General features: G+C 43.4%; 1 protein-coding gene across 1 annotated transcript; it reads right to left on the bottom strand.

Moving 5' to 3' along the window:
• Nucleotides 1-24: 24 nt before the first annotated feature.
• On the bottom strand, nucleotides 25-18,630 carry rras (RAS related). The gene is made up of 7 exons (XM_036148582.1): nucleotides 17,922-18,630; nucleotides 17,618-17,770; nucleotides 12,326-12,413; nucleotides 8,620-8,722; nucleotides 6,242-6,350; nucleotides 1,696-1,814; nucleotides 25-1,349 (listed from the first exon to the last, which is right to left on the bottom strand). Exons 2-7 carry the CDS (start codon nucleotides 17,702-17,704, stop codon nucleotides 1,262-1,264), a joined length of 594 nt encoding a protein of 197 aa, XP_036004475.1. The 5' UTR covers nucleotides 17,705-17,770; nucleotides 17,922-18,630; the 3' UTR covers nucleotides 25-1,261.
• Between the last annotated feature and the right edge of the window lie 813 nt (nucleotides 18,631-19,443).

Genomic DNA, 19,443 nt, shown 5'->3' with positions numbered 1-19,443 from the left:
TAAACAAAATCCCTTAGGACTCCACCACTACACATTCATCTGGAGCTGTGGGCATTTCTTCTGCCTGTGTCTTGGACCATAGATGGACTAAAACACCAACATGAAGTATGGTCAACTATTGACTACTTCTTTTTCAGATAGCCAAAAGCAGTGATCAATGATTTAAAACCTATTACAGTTCAGGTAACAAAAAACATGTACAGAGGATTGACTGAAGCGTCGTGCTTACAATAAGAATGATTTTTCAAATGCTATGTTTAGCACCGTTCTTTCACAATGCTCCAGCCTATAGGTTCAGGGTAATTACTATATGCGTCATTTCTAGGGATGCTTTCTGGGGTAAATTACCAGCCTGCTAATCAGCTTTACCCTGGTATGGTGGCAGTGGAAACAGAGGTCAATAGAGAAGTTCCTGCAGACAAAACGTGCCTCAAATGTGCAAATAAAGGAATGACTTCTGTTGTTAAAAAAAAATACTGCATCCAGCGGAAGTTTGTGTAATCTTTCATAAAACATTTTTCCCACTGAACCACTTATCTGTGCCAGGTATGCAGATTCTGCACTACGAAGGCACCAGCTGAAACACTTTTTATTGTGGTCAGGCCTGAGAAGCCACACTAGATTTATGGTTGCTTCCAATCTGTGCCGTTGTGGCCCCCCCGGTGATAAAGGCACAACCCAAAACATGAGAAAGCTTAACATGGGGCAGGCATGTTGTTCTTGCTGTCAGGCTCTGCTGCCCCCTTCAGGAAGTCATGGACCATGGCAGAAAATACACAAAAAAAAACAAAAAAAACTGACAAGTTTTTGGCACGCCACATTACACGAGCATGTGAAATGCTTTCTTACACAGTCATAACACCTGCACACTCAGAATTTGGAAATTACTTCAAGTGCCTTTCAAATGGCAGTCAGTCATAGAATGATGAAACAGTTGTTCCTGCATCGTGCGGCACATACTCTGTACAGCACGCTCTGCTGTGATAACAAGTAGGTTTGACTTCCCGTTTCTCTAACTGCTCCAGCAAAACGGCCTTCCCTTTACATCCTCCTCTCACGAAAAGAAAAATTATGTTGAATAAAATCATTGTTTTTGGTAAATGGCAAGGAGAAAGTTCTGGAAGGTTGGTTGAAACACCTGTCATTCTGACGTACACACACACACACACACACACACACACACACACACACACACACCCGTGCAGACAAACTTCTCTGTACAAGATGAGGGATGAGGGTTTGGTGTCCATAGTAACGGTGCCTACAGGATGACACAGGGACAGCCACGGCTGTCTCGTTTCCTTTGTTGTTGGGTTGGAGGAGGAGGACTCTCCATCTCCTGAAACCGTCTGAGTGAGGAAGATGGAAACAGACAATGAAAGGGATCAGTTTGAATCTTGCTCCTGTGGGCCACATTTGTAAAGTATCCACACAAGAACTATTTGCTTATGCTGCACTATGACTGGTATGAGAGTGAGGTATTGCTAATGGTGAAATTATTGAAATCTAAAATATCTTGGAACACTTAATCTGGCCCCAAACTTGGAACCCTGAATTGTAAACCAAGCCCAGGAAACTGGAGTCCCACAATGCACATGTACAATCTTAATACAATCATTATTTCAGCAAAAAATAAAAGAAATAAGAAAAGCAATACCAAATCTAACAAAAACCCCAAAGCCACAAAGCTTCTACCTGATGATTTTCACCAGCTCCATGAAGGCTTCATCCACATTGTAGCGATTCTTTGCAGAAGCTTCCATGTAGTGGATCGAGTTCTCTCTGGCAAACGCCTGAGCGTCCTCCCTGGAGATCTGCAGACACATCCATGTTTAGGTCAAAATCCGTTTTCTCTGTGCAATAAATGAGCAGCGATGGAACCAAAAGCCCAGCTAACACTGTCAGATCTCTACCATGTCCTTGTGGAACTTTGTGTCTGTGGATATGAACCATCCTGCATCAGTGCAGCTTCAGAAAAAGAGTGTAGACGCTCATTCCTCCTTGATTGCCCCCCCCTCACACTTCAATGTTTCAGATCATTAAAGTACATAAAAAGAGGAAATTAGCTGCATCAAAATTTCACTATTAAAGCAGCATTGTGTGAGTATTGGCTTATAAATTGGGTATATTGAATGATTTTTCAGGTCAGTGTACAACACTTGATGCGTACGTGTGGGCTGCCCTTCTAAAAAACTCGCCTATGTAACTTCGGATCTGTTGCTAAATCAGAAGTATTTTGATTCGCCGATGTAGGATTTAACCTAGAGGGGTGAATGTGGCCTTGTCTTTCTAAGTAACTCCATGGCTTGTCAGTCTGCTGGTCTAAAGCGGTCTGCTTTCAGATTCCAAAACACGGAGGGAAACGGTTTATATTTGGAGCAGTGCAGTGTGGCCAGTGGCCTTCAAGGGAACTAAACCTGGAAGTTTCATGTCTAGCACCCCTAGTGGCTAAAAGTTACAGAGTGCAGCTTTAAGTTAAACAAACCAATCTGACACTATGTGGACAAAAAGCACAACAGCTGATATGAAGAGTTTGTGAAAACTGCCAAGGAGTCTTTAACATCACTGTGGAGGAATTGTGGCCCATTCTTTGCTGAATGGTTTTAATTCAGCCATATTGGAGGGGTTTTCAGCACAAGTGGTCTGAATTTGATGGGATTTTTTTAACATCTCCAAGATGGAGTTGCTGGTGATCTCTAGATCATTGTCCTGATACACAATCCAGATGAGCTTACAAACTATTGGCTGCACAGTCACCTGCAGGGTTGTCTGCTATTCAGGACTCAATCAATTACAGCTTCCTCTAGAGTCTAGACCTAACCCAGGTCTAGAGGAAGCTGAGCATCTTCAGACCATCACCACGTGTGAGAGTGACTGTATGATGTTCTGATTCTGAGATGCAGTTAGTTTTAGGTCAGATGTAACCAGCGGCGGCAGATAAAATCCTGGAGGTGTCCAGATTCAACTAATGTAGTTAACACCAAACTTTACCTTGAAGGCAAAAACATTACAAAATAAACAATCGTTGATTGTTTTTTTTCCTGTTAATCATTGGGTGGTTAACGAGCAGCGAGTCGCTGACGTCCCCCCCCCCCAGCACGCACTGTTGACGTGGACAGCAGGAGCCATTTCACATCACACATTGTTAAAACAGAAACTTGGTCAAGCTTGCAACACAGCAAGAAAATTAATACACAAAAATAACATTTGCTGATGTCATTTTTAAACATATGGCCTATTAAAAGATGTGGGAAGCGAGTTATGAAATTGTGAACTATTAAGTCCTAACTGCTGCAGTATCTGCCATAATGAGCCTCCTTTCGCTCTCTGGCAAAGCAGCAGTGGTGGAGCACTTTGTTCAGGTCCAGCCTGTCAGTTTGTTTAGAGGAGGAGATTAAGATGCCGTTTGGATACCGTTGACTGGAGGGAGGTTTTCAGTCGACAGAGGCTGAATAAGCTGTTGCGTTTCACATGGGTACCATCACATTTGGCAGCTGTCATATTTTCTTATTAAACTCAAAAGAGTAAAAATAAAATAAAAAAAGAAAAGTTTTTTCTTCTGTTTTGTTGTAATGTTGTTGAACAGTTTTTGCTGAACTTCTCTTTACAAAACAACAGTTCTTCCTTTATTTTTATAATAACCAACATTATCTTTAATAATAATAAAAAACACAAATAGCAGAAGTTCTCCATTCATTAAAAACTGTTTCGTGCGTCCTGTGTGTCTGGAGAGATTATCTGACGGCCGCCTCTGACTGAGATTGCATACAGAAAATTAAACGATGACCTTCCAAGGTTGTCACAGGTCCTGCTTACATTTTTCTTTTATTATTTCCAAGACCTTCACATGAACAGAGAAGGTCATTGCTATTCTTTTCATCTACCTGCATGTTCTCCACATAGTGACCTGCCGTTGGTGCGCACTGTGCATCGCTTTTGCACATTGCAGCTGCCTTAGGGATGCACACAATAATGACAGACTAGTTATGAGCGCAGTAATTTGCATTTTTTAGTGAATAACGCTGCACGGCCCCCACTATTGCAGCACCAGTGGATGTAACACCACACAGCCCTTCCACAGAGTTCCACGTGTGTCTCATCGGCAGATAGAATACTTTCGCTGAGGTCTTGGGGATCATCAAGATGTTTTTTGGGGGGTAAATGTGAGACAGGCCTTTGTGTTGTTTTGGGTCAGCAGTGGTTCTGGTCACAGAGGATATTTTGTCCCTTCTCATTTTTATTGTTTAATCATGATCTCTGACCTTCACAGAGGTCTGCAGAGCTTTTTAGATTCTTGGTTCTTCCGTGTCCACCTGGTTGAATTATTGCAGTATTAATAAACTGGACTGGAGACAACACTGATGCTCTCTACAGCAAGGGTCAAAGCAGACTCGCCCTGCTGAGGAGGCTGATGTCTTTGTGAGTGCATGGGGCGCTCCTGAAGACCTTCTTTGAGTCTGTGTTGGCATCAGCCATCTTCTATGGTGTAGTCTGTTGGAGCAGCAGGATAAACTTATCAGGAGGGACAGGTCTGTCCTGGGCTGCACCCACCAGGTGGGAGGAGATAAAAGGAATGTAAGAAAAATAACGACTGATGGACAGTGTCTCCCACTCCACGCATGGAGCTGTTGCAGAACTGGAGAACTCCTTTAGTGATAGACTGCTGCCTCTGAGATGCTCAGAGGAGCGCTTCCGCAGGTCCTTCATCTCAGCTGCTGTTAGACTTTACAATCTTGCTTTTCACAGCAGACTCAATAAATGTTTACAACATGCTAATGGTTGCCTGGGTTCTGATCTGATCATGAATCATTTACATGGTCTCTCAGATGCTAATGTCCAATGGATAAACGATGGCTCCCTGACCTCCATTTGGTATCGGGATGAAATCCTTAGACACATCACAAGTAAATCTCTCCATTGTGAGATCAGTAAAGCTCTACCTTATCTTATCTTATTGTTAGACCCTTCACTGGTGCTGTGTTCCTGGGTTCCTCCTGATGTGATAATGCTCTCATATAGGCAAGAGTCTAACACTGGTCCCTGGAGGATGAAGGAATTGATACCACTGACTGGCCTCAGGCTCCCCTGACCTAAATCCAACAGAACATCTCTGGGACATCATGTTCAGGTCCATCTGGCTCCACCAGGATTACCTGACTCCGCCAGATAGATTTGCTTCGCATATCCATCTGGAAACCTTCCGTTGAAGTAACTTTGGGAAGGGGCGAAAATACTGGTTAGCTGATTGGCCTATGTTGGTGATAGACGGGCCAAATAAACCAATCAGATTCGTCGTCGCTCGTAACAGAGCGACGACGAAAACACAACCACAAGCCAAGCTACTCTTGCTGCTGCAGGTAAAGGCTCGTTAGCTCAGCAGAGAAATACTCTGTAATTCCGATAAAACTTGCTCGATAGCCATGCTAACGCTAGTTTCATCGGCTGAAGCCGCCATGTTCTTTAGACTGAACTGACGCGCTTCCCGTTGCGTCACACCTCAACCCGCCTCAAAGCCAACGCTGATTGGACGTTCGTTTGGTGAACGGCTCCAAATTTTCTTTAACGGAGGGTAGCCAGACTGATCTGCGAGTGAAACCTTGAAAGCTCGCGAGATCAGGATGGTCTCACGAGGCTACCACCAGGAGGCACCTCACACTGACAGTGGTGCCCTGGTAAGGATCTGTAAGTGTAGGGATACAAGAGGATACCAGAGCTTTTGCCATAGCAACTCCAGATTTATGAAATGTATCCCTGCTAGAAATTATAAGTCTTCTTCACTTTCCTTTTTTTAATCTGATCTTAAAAAAATTCTACTGGGTCCAAATGCAAAGAAAAGGGGCAGGGATTCATTTAGATTTTAGCATTTTTTTATGTTTTCATGTCATGATTATTCATTCATTTTGTTCCTTCGATATTAAGCACTTTGAAAACAGCAAGCTGTGACCAAGGTGTTTTTTTGTTTTTTTTATATATATATAAAATTGTTTTGGTTGACATAACATTTGCAACTTCTAGGAAAATACTGCAAACACAACTACGACTGGTGCTAAAGAGATTAGCCAAAAATTAGCAGGACCCTGGAAATGTTGTCCTTCACAATCAAAAGAGGTAAGAAAGCTTCAGATCTTTGGTCGTCCCTGAGGAAATGCTCCAGAGGGGCTAGCAACAGGCTAGCTTAAACACAGACAAACTGCTGTAATCCAGGGACACCGTGAAAATGGCTGACATCCGTGACTCATACCACTCTGTGCTGCTCCAGGTCAGCCTTGTTTCCAACCAGCACCATAGGAAAGTCGTCTCGGTCCTTTACTCTCAGGATCTGGGTGTGGAACTTCTGAACCTCATGAAAACTGTATGGATCGCAAACAGAAACAATGAGCATTGTCTATATAAACACAGATTTACAGAAAATAATGCAATATGTAGAGAAGATAGAGGAAACCCTTAGGAATCGGATCAACTTTTTATCCCTGCCATTGTTTGTATTCTCATCATTTCAGAGGCAAACGGTGAAATGTTTGGCAATGTGAATAAGCAGAGAATGCTGACTTAGCTGGAGGGGGAAAACCCAGACATGAAAGGCAGAGATGTGGATTTTAAATTAGTACATGCTAAACCTAATACTATGTTTCATATTCAAGGGTAGGTTTGAATAGAACCAGATAAGACTATGTGACCTGCAGACAGAAAGTGGTACTTGCATTGTACGTTTGATTGGGACATGTCTTTAAATCCTACATTAAAAAGTTTCTAGGATTTATTGACAAATAAGAAATATTCTGTCTAGTATGCACGCTGAAGTTTTCTGTTATCTGGTCCTATTTCTTGTTTGCTTCACAATAAAATAATAACATGTTCAGAGTTCTAGCCATGTTCTGTACAGTGGTGTGAAAAAGTGTTTGCCCCCTTCCTCATTTCCTGTTCCTTTGCATGTTTGTCACACTTAAGTGTTTCAGAACATCAAACCAATTTAAACAATAGTCAAGGACAACACAAGTAAACACAAAATGCAATTTGTAAATGAAGGTGTTTATTATTAAAGGTGAAAAAAAATCCAAACCATCATGGCCCTGTGTGAAAAAGTGATTGCCCCCTAAACCTAATAACTGGTTGGGCCACCCTTAGCAGCAACAACTGCAACCAAGCGTTTGCGATAACGTGCAATGAGGCTTTTACAGCATTCTGGAGGAATTTTGGCCCACTCATCTTTGCAGAATTCAGTTACATTAGAGGGTTTTCAAGCATGAACGGCCTTTTTAAGGTCTCAATAGGATTCAGGTCAGGACTTTGGCTAGGCCACTCCAAAGTCTTCATTTTGTTTTTCCTTCAGCCATTCAGTGGTGGACTTGCTGGTGTGTTTAGGATCATTGTCCTGCTGCAGAACCCAAGTTCGTTTCAGCTTGAGTACAAGAACAGATGGTCGGCCATTCTCCTTCAGGATCTCTTGGTAGACAGCAGAATTCATAGTTCCTTTTATCACGGCAAGTCTTCCAGTTCCTGAAGCAGCAAAACAGCCCCAGACCATCACACTACCACCACCATATTTTACTGTTGCTATAATGATCTTTTTCTGAAATGCAGTGTTCCTTCTACGCCAGATATACTTGGACACCCACCTTCCAAAGAGTTCCACTTTTGTCTCATCGGTCCACAGAATGTTGTCCCAAAAGTCTTGGGGATCATCAAGATGTGTTTTGGAGAAATTGAGACGAGCTTTGATGTTCTTTTTGCTCAGCAGTGGTTTTCTCCTTGGAACTCTGCCATGCAGGCCATTTTTGCCCAGTTTTTTCCTGATGGTGAGGCCTGCAGTTCTTTGGGCGTTGTTGTGGGGTCTTTTGTGACCTCCTGGATGAGTCGTCGCTGCGCTCTTGGGGTCAATTTGGGCGGCCGGCCACTCCTGGGAAGGTTCACCACTGTTCCATGTCTTTGCCATTTGTGGATAATGGCTCTCACTGTGGTTCCCAAAGCTTTGGAAATGGCTTTATAAACCTTTCCAGACTGAGAGATCTAATTACTTTCTTTCTCAATTGTTCCTGAATTTCTTTGGGTCTCGGCATAATGTGTAGCTTTTAAGGATCTTCTGGTGGACCTTACTGTGTCAAGCAGCTCCTATTTAAGTGAAGCCTTGATTGTGAATAGGTGTGGCAATAATCAGGCCTGGGAGTGGCTAGAGAAATTGAACTCAGGTGTGGACAACCACAGTTATAGTATGTTTTTCACACAGGGCCATGGTGGTTTGGATATTTTTTCACCTTTAATAATAAAACACCTTCATTTACAAATTGCATTTTGTGTTTACTTGTGTTGTCCTTGACTATTGTTTAAATTGGTTTGATGTTCCGAAACACTTAAGTGTGACAAACATGCAAAGGAACAGGAAATGAAGAAGGGGGCAAACACTTTTTCACACCACTGTAAGTGAAAAAGGTGCAAAGTCTCATATAATCCATTTTAATCCCAGGTTGTGAGAACGTGATAACACAAAGGGGTGAATCTTTATGCAAATTTACAGTATTTTGAAGCACTGGTGGTGCTTTGTAAACTGCTTCATGTGTTACACTGTACCACTTTCTGCTCAAAGAAGAAACTGAGATGCGAGAGACGCACAACCAACATTACCTGCTCCGGTCGTTGAGAGCAAACACCAGTAGGAAGCCTTCTCCAGAGCGCATGTACTGCTCCCTCATTGCACCAAACTCCTCCTGGCCTGCTGTATCCAGAACTGAGACACACACACACACACACACACACGTAAGAGTTAGTGTGGCTGCCGTACACATTTTGGCAAAGGTGAGTCCAGTTTTGTAAGTGAGACACACAGCACTCGGCTTGTTGGCCCATTTGGAGCTCTAAATCTGGGTGCGTCCTCATTACTCAAACTTTGGACTCATAGGTTCAACGCCGTCATTACTAATCTCTGCTGCAAGACATAGGCGTGTAGACATTTGCTCATTTGTGCTGACTGTCTAACAAACACCCAGATTATTTGTTTGGCCGCTGTAGTCGTTAAGAATCCGCGCTACTCAGAGCCTCGTAACAGAATTTCTGTCCCTTCCAACAGAACCTCTGTGGATTTATGTGACAGACCAAGACAAAGTAGCAGGTAACTGAGGTGGGAGGAAAATGACTAAGGGTTTCATTACAATGTTAATGATGTAGCTTAAATATGTATGCAGATCCCTTTACTCCGACAGCGCTACATAAAATCAGGAGCAACCAGCTACCTTAGAGAACAAACAGCATCATGGAAAGCAAAGAACCAGCATAAAGGTCAGGGAGAAAGTTCTGGTTCAGTTTAAAGCAGGGTCAGGTTCTAAAACAATCTCACAAGCTTTAATCATCTCCCAGAGCTTTGATCAATCCATCATGTGGACCTGGAGAGAGGATGGACCACCTGCAGACCTACTAAGACATTGATGTTCACCTAGACCGACAGGCTGGGGAAGGAGAGCATTAGTGGGAGAGACAACCAAGAGGCCAATGGTAACTGTGGAGGAGCTGCAGAGATCCACAGCTCAAGTGGGTGAACCTCTCCATAAGACAGCCATTTGTCCTGCACTGCACAGCTCTGACATCAATGGGAGTGCATCAAGAAGAAAGTCATTGTTCAAGAAAGCTTTTCACAAGCCATGTAGAAGACAGGGCGAGCATGTAGAAGGATGTCCTCTGCTCTGATGAGACCACATTATTATGTTTGGATAGAAAACTAACCCCATCTGGACCGCCTCTGTAAGTCAGTGAAAAGAACCGCCTACTACATCCTCAGTTACTCTGTCTTCCTCCGCTCTGAGCTCCTTGGAGCTCTAGGAGAGCATACGCGAGACGTACAAGTTCAAGGAGCTGGAAACTAAAACTTTTCATTCGTACTTTTAAACTTTTAACAGTGTCTAAAAAGTTCTCTGTTGCTGATTTTACATCATCTGGCCGTATTTTTACTTCCGTGTTGCTACAGGATTTGACGAAATGTAAGCCATTCAGAATAAAATACATATATTGATCCAGCCTGTACATATTAAATGATAAATCTGCTTCCTTGTTTGGTGAAAAAACAGTAGTTTGTATCCAATATTTAAATAAAACGTTCAACTTTCTTGGGAATATTTTTAAAAAATGTTTTAATTTGTAGTTACTGATCTCTCGTTTCCCTATTTTACTCTGACAAACCGGATGTTGTTAGCGTTCTTTTTCCTTTTTGATACGATTGCAATTGTGGAGCTTGATCTGGCTGGAGTCTGACGGACCGGAACGGAGCAGGAGATTGGAGTTGTTCCGTATTTTGATGCTGACAAAGATGAGAAGAGCTAATTGGTCAGCCAAGCCGAGCTGTTTATCACATGTTTCAAAGGTCTAGCTGACTACTCCCTTGTCAAGGCTGAGCTACGATTAAACAGGACAAGCATGCAAGATTAATAACATGCAGAACTGTCACACACCGTTTCAGACGGGGATTCCAATTCAAAATAAGGTACAACGCAGTGGATTAGCCAAAAGATTATGACCACCGAGGGTAGATTCAAGTCACTGTTGCAGTAGCAAAAAGGCCAGCTTGACGGCAGATTCACAACACCATGAGTGCAGCTACAATGTACCCAGATTCTGCTGGGTAACATGTGGTCCAGCCCGTTATGTAGACCATCTATTCACATAACTACATACAAGTTGTTGCTGACCAACCGACTCCTTTGAAGGAAACTTTCCAGCAGAATAACGCTCTCTGAACCACACCAGAAATGCTTCCAGAATGGTTGGAGAACCACAACAACACGTCTCCCAACCAGCCTTTCCTTCTTATACCAGATCAGAAATTGGACTTGTTCCGTATTTGTATGGTGAACGACGGAGAGCTTGTCTGCTGACGGTGATATTCGGAGAATGTGGAACCGTTCTCATTAATTAAAATAACAACGGAGTTGCTCTGTTGGACAGACGTGCACGTACATGTGTTATTTGGGGGTAGGAGCAGGGTGACCAGACATCCCTGATTTCCGGGTACAGTCCCCATTCAGGATGACCTGTCCCCAATTTTAGTGCATCATGACGGAATAAAAAAGGTTTAGCTCAACAAGAGGCATTTACCCAGTCCTGCCGCTGTCCCGATGTAGAAGAGTTGAGCCAAACGTGCCTTCACAGTCGGCATTGCAGATCAGGCAAAACAAACCAAGAGTGATCTGACCAAGGCGTCTTCATCACCCCCGCTTAACAAAACCAGAGACGTTCCCAGCTTTCATTTGAGAAATCTGGTCACCTCAGGTAAGAGTGCACACTATCCTGAGCATCTCCCCTGCAGCACAAGGTGGAGGCTGCGTCATGGTGTGGGATGTTTTCTTCAGCAGGAACAGGGAAGAGTTGATGGGAAGCTCGATGGAGCTAAATCCAGGACAATCCTGGAAAGAAAAGCTATAGAAGACCTGAGGCTGGGGTGAAGGTTCACCTTCCAGCAGAACAATGACTCTAAACATCCAGCCAGTATTAGAATGCCCTAGTCAAAGCCCAGACATAAATCAATTAAGAATTTGTTGCCAGACTAGCTTGCCATGTGTTCTCTGTCCAATCTGACTGAGGAAAAAGTGGTCCTAAACTAACTCAGGTACTGCCCTCCTGCGGGTTGGTCTGTTACATAAAGTCCCTATGCAGAGCAAACGTGCTACGATCTCAGGAGCATGCATACTGTCAGTGACACCCAGTGAAGCAATAGAACAGAAATATCCTGTATTGTCCCACAGAGGGGAAATTCAGGGATAAATATCCAGGGATTTCTAAAATCCCCCAAACAGCAGCTGTGCAGAGTTAAGCAGTAGGTACATCTGATGATCTCATAAAGTGGTGAAACAGCAGCATTACCCAACATCCTCCACTGATGCATGGCTGGCCCAAGGCGAGCCCAAACAGCCAGAGCAAACACACCGGCTGTGTCACTTTAATTAAAGCGCAGGCCACTGAGTGTCCGGTCTAACTCAGATGTTGGAACTATTATCGTTTAACAATCACACTTTGAAGCTAACTGAGGCTGTGTGCAAATAGCCTCGTCAGTGCTGATTCTGTTTATAGGAAACTTCTGCATCTGGTTCATGATTATTAAGCCTCGCTCTCTTCTTCTCTGGCCTCTCAATTTATGGAGTCTTGAGCATTTTAAGCACTGCTATATTTTATGCTTTTGCTCAGATCTTCACTTATTTGTTTTCATCCAACATGTGGGTAAGGGTTTTTTGGACCACTGAAGGTTTACACAAGGCAACCTTGGACCTTGTGTGTTCTCCCAGCCTGTGCTGTGGAACAAGACCACCCCCACAAACCAGGATTTGTGCGTGATGTGGTGCAGCCTTACTGTCCAGCCGGGTTTCCTTCCCTCCCACAGTGCAGACCTTGGTGTAGGAGTCTTCGATGGTGGGGTCGTAGTCTGACACAAAGTAGGACTGTGGGACACATTCAGAGTTCTGTGTTAGTGACAGAGCAGCCTACACCTCACACATGCTTAGTGTAGTGATTTCTACTGCTGTCCTCCAAAAAAAAAAAAAAAAACACATCTAACCTTGCAGCTGAACTTCTGCTACAGAACAGCCATTTGGTACCATTATTCACATTAACAAGAAAAAAATAAAATAAAAAATGTTCTTTTTGCTTCCTTTAGGACAACAGCAGATGTTAACAGATGACTAAATTAGACAAAAATCCACAATATTTCCCAGAAAAACTCCAAACACCATCTTCTGAGTGGGTGTTAGGGCTGGAATCAGAAAATCATCTAGAGTCTGATGCACTGGTCCAGCCTCTCACTGAATAATACTTATAATAATAAACTGCCTGGGCAAAAAAAAAGTTACCACTAAAAAAAAGGTTGCACACTAATATTGCGTTGGACCGCCTTTAGCTTTGATTGTGGCACTCATTCGCTGTGGCATTGTTTCGATAAACTTATGCAATGTCACAAGATTTATTTCCACCCAGCGTTGCATTAATTTTTCTTGCATTGATGATGGTAGAGTCTGGCCGCTGTGCAAAGCCTTCTCCAGCACATCCCAAAGATTCTCAGTGGGGTTAAAGTCTGGCCTCTGTGGTGGCCAGCCCATGTGTGAAGATGATGTCTCATGCTCCCTGAACCACTCTTTCATCTTGTCATCTTGAAATATGCCATTGCTGGAATAACCGGGTCATTCAGAATATTCAGCTGACCTCATTCTTTGAGCACATACTGTTGCTGAACCTTGACCTGACCAACTGCAGCGTATCATAGCATCATAGCACTGCCCACACAGGCTTGTACAGTAGACACTAGGCATGATGGGAGCATCACTTCACCTGCCTCTCTTCTTACCCTGATGGGCCCATCAGTCTGGAACAGGGTAAATCTGGACTCATCAGACCATATGACCTTCTTCCATTGCTGTAGAGTCCAATCTTCATGTACAACGCAGTGGATTAGCCAAAAGATTATGACCACCGAGGGTAAATTCAAGTCACTGTTGCGGTAGCAAAAAGGGGCAGCTTGACGGCAGATTCAGAACACCATGAGTGCTGCTACAATGTACCCAGATTCTGCTGGGTAACATGTGGTCCAGCCCGTTATGTAGACCATCTATTCACAACTACATACAAGTTGTTGCTGACCAACCGACTCCTTTGATGGAAACTTTCCAGCAGAATAACGCTCTCTGAACCACACCAGAAATGCTTCCAGAATGGTTGGAGCACCTCAACAACACGTCTCCCAACCAGCCATTCCTTCTTATACCAGATCAGGTAGAGAGGGCCACAGATCTAGGAGGAAAGCCAGAGTCTGCTCCAGGGTCTCCTCCCAGTGGGACTTGCTTAGAAACCCTAATGGAGGGGCCTTCAACTGATTCCTGTCCATGCAAAGGGGATCAGCAGCTCAACTCTGAGCTCCAGATGCTTGGAAACGCACCCTCTCAGGTTCTACTGATCGCTCAGTCATGTCAACGATCTAACTAGGACCGAATTATGACGAAGAACCACCAGATTCCGTAAAGCTTAGTTTATCATTTATGAATGTTGTACCATTTCACAATTTTAATATCATTTTAACACATAGAGAAGGTTAGCCAAAAGTGAAAAGGAAGTAAACTTTTGATTGCAGATGTGAACAGCGTGAGAGTGAATGTTCCGAGTCCTTAAAAACAGGGAACCAGCCCTTTAATCCCCACGAGAACCCATGTGCTAACTTCAGGAGGATCCACAGAAGAAAGAAAAACAACAACAGTGACAAAGTCCTTTAAGGCTGTTGCATACTCCACGAGAAGCAATTTGCCCTTGCTCTCCCCAACAGCGAGAACAAAATAACGTCATTTTGTTTTTGCAGCCCTGCTCTGGTAGTTCTAGCTGCTTGTTCTTGACACATCATCTGGGCAGAACTTTTTTCTCACTGTGTGTCCAAGAACTGTTCTGTGATTGGTCAGGAGTTGGATAGGCGTGTTTAGGTTGGAAAAGCAGAAACGTCTCACCTCTGTCAAACTAGGTTTGGGCTGTAATCCGGAAATTTACCGACACCAAAAGTTACGACAATGACCGCCGTCATTTTGCCCATGTCGGTATTTTCTTGTTGGTTTTTCGTCTTTTTTTGTTGTGTATAGATAAGGTCATGTTCATGTCCCTTTAAGATGCTGCACTACATGTAGTCACAAAACTCCACCCATCCAGTCTTGAGACGTGGGAGATGGTAAGGTTGAGAAAATGGAGGGAATGTCAAACGTGGAAGCAGCGGCAGTAGAGCTGGTCTAGGAGGAAGAGGAGCAGCCGTTAAGTATGCTTCAGCCACATCTGATCTCTGGTCCAGTCGCACGATGGACCCGTACATTAGTCAGACTGTACGTTACATCAATGACAAATGGAAACTGCACACCAGCGTGCTTGAGACGGCTTCTTTTCCAGACGACAACGGGGAGATGGTCAGACAAAGTTTAAGCACAATGCTTGGGACATCAAGGAAGAGGCCATTGTCGATATTATTACTGACAATGGCGAAAACAGTTAAAGCTGCTGAGCTCAATAGATGGAAGCAAGTGCAGTGATTTGGCCACTGGCTGCACCTGGCAGTCAGTAAATGTGCACATTGCGTTATCAAGGTGACCTGCTCAATACATCGTCATATTGATCTTAGGCCATATCGCCCAGCCCTATGCCAAACTAAACGCTGTATTCACCCTGTTCAACTCAGATGGCATTAAGGTGTTGAGCATTCCACCTGCTTTGACTTAACAGCGATTGGAGCTGACGTTTCAGCACGCCCGCCATCTTGGATGGGTCTCTCAAGCGAGGAAGCCGTTTGCCCAACTAAAATAAATCATAACTCCTTGAATTTGTACCCTATTGTCACATGGTTTGATTTGTTACAAACAGCAGAGATGTGGTTATGTTACAGGATGCTGTCACACATTAAAAAAAAACATGTTTTCATGCTGCTATACGTTGTTTAAACATACATTTATGCTGTTTAACTGACAGATACATGGCTATTAATGTATAAATACGGGATTTCTTAAACAAAGATGTGTGTTATTAGAAATAATTTTTTAAAATAAATTAATAAATTTTATCTTTTAATAAAGAAACAAGTTGGTTTGTTCATTTTTTTTCGCTCTCTCTCACATGTACAATCGAGAATTTCTCTACACACAACAATACTTTCTTCACATTTGTGCATGCACACATGCATACACAGTTTTTTTTAAAAGGCCTGGAAAAGTATTCCCAAGCCATTTCAGTGTCTTACACTACCCTGCTGGCAAATAAGGCTGGAGCTTAAGACCCTTGAAAACAACTGTTTTTGCACAGCTTCTTGTATGTGCTGGCACTCTGTAACTCCAGGTTACTTAATTTGGCAACGTGATTCAGCCCTAATTTGTGAAATACAGAGATAAAAAATGAATAAGCATAAAATTATAGTCCATCTGTTGGGTTTATGTATTGTTCTCACCAAGTAAAAACTCATCTTCAGAGCCAATCTCAGTCCAAAAATGGTGATCTGCACCGTGTGATCTACTTTCAGTAGTTATTGCAACCATGAGCTGCAGAAAATACGGGCAGTTGCTCCCTCTGCGTTCACTCCCGTCGGTTCCTGTGCCAGCCTTGAGTAGGAGAGACCCATCCAAGATGGCAGCGATGCAGTATGTGCTCAATCACATAATGCGGCATCTACGTATATAATGCCTATGGTATCGCTCGGTCTTCAGCACTGAGCTATATAATACACTGGAGTGCTAATCACCGTCTGTTACAACGAGTCGCTTTGAAGCCACCAGCCGCCATATTGGTACTCCCTATTTCCCCCCAGTAACTAGGGAATATGTGCGCTACAGCATCGAATAACGAGGATTTTCTCATGTTCGGGGGGGGGGGGGGGGGGGGGGCTTAAGACTTTTAAAATCTCAAATGCCATATAACTTACTTTTATGTTATGTTCTAAAAATATCAAGTACTGAGAAAGTCATGTGCTGAAATATTTTGCATTTTATTCATTTAAATATATATGTTTAACATTTATAAATATATAAATAACAATATACAAAAACATATATTTACATGTGTATACATATATATATACATATACACATACTTATATATACATATATATATTTAATATGAATAACATGTAAAATATTTCAGCACCTAATTTCCTAGTAGTTGATAGTGTTAGTAAATCCACTGACTGTAGAATTACCTGTGAAATATTTTCACACAGCCAGAAAACTGCTTGTTGTTGCAAGCAAATCCTATGGGATTCTGTGAGAGTAGGGAGTAGCAAGATGGCGGCCAGTGACTTCAGTTTTTCGGCAAAATCAGCACTCCAGTGTATTATATAGCTCAGTGGTCTTCAACCATTTGTGTCCAAACCAAAAACTGTTCGGGCCAATCACGTTGCAGTATTGGTGTAAGGCAGGACATGGAGGTGTAAGGAAAGCAAGAGTGGTTGAGCCCACAGCCAAACCAACATAAACATGGAGGACACATGTGTGGCTGCTTCTATCACATCTGTTTTACAAAACAGATGTGATAGAAGCAGCCTTACAAGCATTCTTACAATAATCCATGATTTCTTATTTGATAGAACAGCAAGTAGCGACTTGACTAGCTTACTTTCTTGTGGTTTCTCATGACGCCTGCAGCTTAGGTTTTTAATTTGATACCGTGATTGGCTAAAACCAACCTTTGGTAGGCGGGCACTCTGAGTCGCTTTGCCCAATCAGCTCAGGGAGTTCTGTTGAAATTCCCTCCTTTAATCCAACAGATCCAAATGGAGAGGTCCCAGATTGTGTTGAACTAGAATGCTGCACATGATCGGTCTGGCTGGCCAGGTTATGTTCTTGCCACCTCAAGAACAAGAACATAATCCTTGCTTCTCGCAAAAGTATATCACAGGGTTTACTTGCCATTATGAATGACAAGCTAACTTCAGCAAGCTCGCCAATAAAAAAAACAGTGAACTAGCCCTTTACTGGCAATGATGAATCACACCCTAACTTCAGAAGGATCCACATTAAAGTACAGTGAACTAGTCCTTACTTGCAGAGAGGAATCAAAAGCTAACTTCAGGATGATCCCCCCCATTACATACAGGCCCAACTTTCACAGATCGTGGCGTTAGAGACAAAGTTTCTGGACCTACCTGGATGAACTGGATGGTCAGGGCGCTCTTCCCCACTCCACCTCCTCCCACCACCACCAGTTTGAATCTCTCCTCTTCTCCAACCATTCCTGAACTGGGAGACTCGTTTCGAGGATCAAAAAGCGTTTCAGGCCCTGAATCAACAGGTCCCACCTAGAAAACCAAAGTACAGCCTTTTAAGCGCAGCTGCAGACACCAACCTTTATCGCCGCGGTTTCAAACTCAAAACTTATCCAGCGCATTTTTTTCTCCCCAACGACGTGTTGTTTTTTTGATAGTTTGCTTTTTGCGGACAGAGACACACCTGGGTACCAAAGTCCTCCCGGAGTCCAGCTGTCCGGTTTAGGCTCTATCTGCGCCCTGGTTGGAGTTAGAACAGTTAGACACAGCTCGGCTGCTGGACTCTTGCCTCTTCTTTCTGCTCGTTCTCCCTCAGACCTGAGCAGCCTCTGAGGGCGGAACTGCTTCCTCTTTAACCCCCTGAAGGAAACCCGAAGAAGCGGGGCAGCGCTCGCTTTCAGGCGGACGTTGGCGGAGCAGCGGCCGGTTTTGTCGCGGCCTGTCGGTCCTCTTGGAAGCGCTTTGTTGCTTTGCTGCTCATTAATGCCGAAAAACACTCGGCGTTAAAAAAAAAAATCAAGTTTGGTGTGTCACTTTCCTTATTTGGTCATGCGGGGAGTCCGTGACATCATTTCAAGCGTCTCACAGGATGTACAATCAGCGCGAGCTCGGAAAACTTTTCCAGGGAGTAGCTTTGTTTTTAAACCCGTCTCTGCTTACCAGCCCGTAGTTTGGAAAGAGGAGAGCCCTGTGTTACAATAGATGAAGAAACGTTTCATGAAATCCTATGAGCTCCATTAAAGAGGAACACGACAGAAGGAAACCCCCGCCGTGGAAATCTCTCAGGCACCAAGAACTAGCTTCATGTGGGCATTTACCAAAACGTCACAGTCCAGCGCCACCCTTTGGTCCTAAGCGACAATGCAAAAGTATTCCTACCCTCTGAACCTTCCATCGTTTCGTTCCGTTCCAACCTTCAGCGTGACAAACTATCACAAGGTAGAAAATTACTGTGAGATGGGGGGAAATGATTCATGGTTTTCAAAAGTTTTTACAAATAAAAATATTCCATCTGTCATATACTGCTCATCCCTTTTATTCTGATCACATCAAAGTAAACTCCAGGGCCATCAACTCCCTTCACAGCTCTCCTAATCAATAAACAGGCTCATCTGTGCGTAATTATTATCTGATTTTAACTACCGATGTTCTGGTTATGGCCTCATAGTTTTATTAGAGAACATCAGAGAGCAAACAGCATCATTAAGGCCAAGGAACCCAGCAGTCAGGTCAGGGAGAAAGTTCTGGTTCAGTTTAACACGGGGTTAGGTTCTGAAACAATCTCCCAACCTTTAAACATCTAGAGATGATCAATCCATCATCTGAACACTGAGAGGATGGGCCACCTGCAGACCTACCAAGACATGGAGGTCCACCTAAACTGACAGGCCGAGCAATGAGAACAATACTCAGAGAAGCAGGCAAGAGGAGGACCATGGTAGGAATCTGACCTTATGGAAGAATGGCCAAAAGAAGAGGCCATAAGAAATCCTGTTTGCGGTTTGCCACAAGTCTTGAAGGAAGCACAAAAAACATAAGAAAGAATGTGACATCTTTGACCTACATACAGAATGCTTCATCCATCCATCCATCCATCATGTACAGAAGGAGTCACCAACATGGTTGAGACTATGTGGTACCCTCGAGGTTGTTCAAAAGTAGCACAACCCTCCAGGGAGCTGCATCTAAAATGTTCTTTTATTTTG

This window comes from Fundulus heteroclitus, chromosome 16, assembly GCF_011125445.2.
Source record: "Fundulus heteroclitus isolate FHET01 chromosome 16, MU-UCD_Fhet_4.1, whole genome shotgun sequence".
Taxonomy (NCBI): Eukaryota; Metazoa; Chordata; class Actinopteri; order Cyprinodontiformes; family Fundulidae; genus Fundulus; species Fundulus heteroclitus.
This window is presented reverse-complemented; position numbering and strand designations above follow the sequence as displayed.